Source organism: Plectropomus leopardus, unplaced genomic scaffold (assembly GCF_008729295.1).
Source record: "Plectropomus leopardus isolate mb unplaced genomic scaffold, YSFRI_Pleo_2.0 unplaced_scaffold13838, whole genome shotgun sequence".
NCBI classification, from domain to species: domain Eukaryota; kingdom Metazoa; phylum Chordata; class Actinopteri; order Perciformes; family Serranidae; genus Plectropomus; species Plectropomus leopardus.
The window spans coordinates 569-3,364 of NW_024614767.1; the positions used below are offsets into that span (position 1 = coordinate 569).

The following is a 2,796-nucleotide window of genomic DNA, read 5'->3' on the forward strand; positions in this document are numbered from 1 at the left end:
GCATGTTTGTGTCTATGTATAGATAATTGCTGTACAGCAGGTCCTTTAGTATTTCTGCGCTGGTTTATTGCCCTTGTGTCTGTTTTTGTGCATGCACAGGATCCACACATGCCTGACTGTGTTCTTTTAAATATAACTATTACTTTTGCATCTTCGTGTTTATTCTGAGAGTGGATTACCTGATATAGAGTGCACCTGCAATCATCTATTTGTGGTCTTCAGTAAATATTTGCCTGTTCAGAAACCGGAGCATCTAAAAGGGTCTTTCTGACTGCGAACATTGTGGTTTTCTTCATTACACGCCTCAAATAAAGCTCAATGCTTTTTGTATCGCATGTGCATGTTATTCCTGTTATTCTAAATGCATTCATGCAGCACTGTGATTTAAAATCAAAGAAAAGTGGAGTAAAGACTGACTTTGGGTGTTTGTTGAACATGACGGGCAGGAACTCGTCGACAGGCAGCATCCTCGAGAAGGGTTCTGCAGCCAGTAACTTTCTGGCTCCTTGCTGTGACAGCGCATAGCCGAGTGTCCAGTAGGAATAGTCGGCCTTGACCAGGTTGTTCACGCCGTCTACAGACTGCTCTGGCTGCTGCACCTGCATGCGCTTACGGCCCACGTAGCTAGAGCAGAGAAGAAAGGACTGTGTTGATGAGGCTTCATGTGAATGGGTGGGAACAAGTTCATTTGAAGGAAAATAAAAGTGAGTGTGTAATAATGAGTTCTTACATGAGGTCCCAGTCCAGCTGGGTTTTGTCTATGTCATCCATTATGGCCGTGATCCGTCGTTTAAACCTGGGCTCAAACCTCACGTCGTCCTCCAAAAGAAGAACCTTCTGAAGGCCCTGCTCCAGCACCTGATGGTCAGAAAATACAAATGCTCAAGTTCAAATACAAGAAAAACAGCTGTTTTTTCCAGCTGCCCAGACTGTCCGTCTCTTTTGCAATATTCCTGGTGATGATGGTACTGTGCTTCCTTTATCTTATCTGCCTGACTTGTGTGGGCAATCCATTTTTTATTTCAACTTCTTAGTACGATGGTGCGGGTTATTAAAGGGGACCTATTATGCTTTTCCGTATTTTTCTGTCAGAATTTTAGCGTTACAATGTAGCACGTTTATGTTAAATGTGACTGAAGTTTGAAATAATGATGTAAACTTTTTTTATGTGATGTGCTTTTTGTTTATTTTTATGTTGCATCGTCTGTCTGGTGTCTTCTTTGTATTATTTTATATCATATGTGTACTATTTTTCTTGTATGTGTCTTTTCTTTTCTCCTCTTCTTGTACAACTTTGTATTGTCATATCATTTTACTGTGTATTTGTTCCGACCTGCCGAGGAACTGCAGATGCGAATAAGCTTTAAGCTATAATCTGGTACGGTGCATCAAATGGCAACATTTATTTTTTAAACTGTATATGGTTCCTTTTAAATAAAATAAAATAAATAAATATCTGAGAGAAAAAGCTTTAGGCTTCAGACTGTTCTAAATAATTGGTGTCTCTGTCTTGGTGACCTTTTTTTTATTTTGCAACAGCCTGATGTCAACTTATGACAGATCCCTTTTATATTAATCATCTGCTCCAGGCACAACTGCCGCTCTCTCTCCCCCGGCTACAACGTGGTGCAGAGATGCTGAGACTGTACATATCAATTAAGAGCAAATTGGGCTTTTTCTGGTAAGACAACATGATTACAAGCACAAGATGTCCCAACAAATTTTCTTCCTTTACGTGCCTTTTTTATATTTAGGCAACCTTGGGGACATTTGGGTCTCAGCTGAAGGAGATTTCAGCAGATTGGCTCCGTGCTGTTAAGATCTTCCAACCCTCACTGTCCCTTACACAAGCCTTCTTCCCCACATAAGTGTGTAACTCTCCCCTGCTCTCACCTGTGTCCATATAGAGTGATGGCTGAGGAAGCAGCCGATCTCCCCTCTGGTCAGGACTCGACCAGAGTAAGGGTCCTTGTAGCCAGGCATCATCTCTATTCCCAGCGCCTGCAGCTGGGACGTGTTTAGAGCCCTGAGAGAAAGGGAGAGGATGAAAAAAGGGGATGTAGGAGTAGTTGTGGGAAATGAAAGGTAATTTTTAGAGTTACACTTGTCATTATGCAGCTGAGTCTGTCATCAGTGAAAACAACTTCACTGAAAACACAACAATGTACAAAGTCAAATTCAACAAGCTGCAACAAGTAATACATTTTGCCAGACAAACAAAGGCTGGAAGGAGGATTAGGACATTCTCAACAGTGGATTAAAGAAAGCGCCAAGGAGGGAAAGTAAGTCAAGCCTAGTGCTACAAACACCAAAGCTGTGTTTAGACCGGATGTTTGGATATAGATGTCAGAAAAAGTAGCGACAGATGGGAGACAGAAGGCTGGGCATTATCTCAGCTGATGTTCACAGAGCACAGTTTAAGTGCATCAGATGTTTAAGGTGGAAAAATCAGACTTTTTTGTGGTGCAGAATAAACTTCAAAAGATTGAATTTTTTGAACGGGGATTAAATCAGCCTTAAGGTCAGTTTATTGTGTGCATGCAGAGCTGTGTGTAACCTACTTGCCGTCCACTGCGTCTATCAATGTGGCATGTAGACCAAGCGAGGACATTGTTTTCAACATCCTGGTTCTTCTGTCCAGCCGACGTTTCAGGTTGATCAAGAAAATCTAACATTCAAACAGAAAAAAAGGAGATATGTTAATTCAGCAGATTCTCTTTTACTCTGAAACTTTATTCTGTATTCATGATGTTTTTGTAGCAGTTTTTCTTTGTAGATGACAGATAAAACGCAAGT

The 2,796-nt window shown here is 41.1% G+C and overlaps 1 protein-coding gene across 1 annotated transcript; it reads right to left on the reverse strand.

The window, feature by feature from the left end:
• Nucleotides 1-417: 417 nt before the first annotated feature.
• Nucleotides 418-2,721, reverse strand: LOC121964056 (procollagen galactosyltransferase 2-like; the record flags this gene model as incomplete). The annotated part of the gene is made up of 4 exons (XM_042514285.1): nt 2,562-2,721; nt 1,894-2,026; nt 731-858; nt 418-624 (listed from the first exon to the last, which is right to left on the reverse strand). Coding segments are annotated over exons 1-4 (530 nt in total), but the record flags the coding sequence as incomplete, so codon positions are not given.
• Nucleotides 2,722-2,796: the final 75 nt, after the last annotated feature.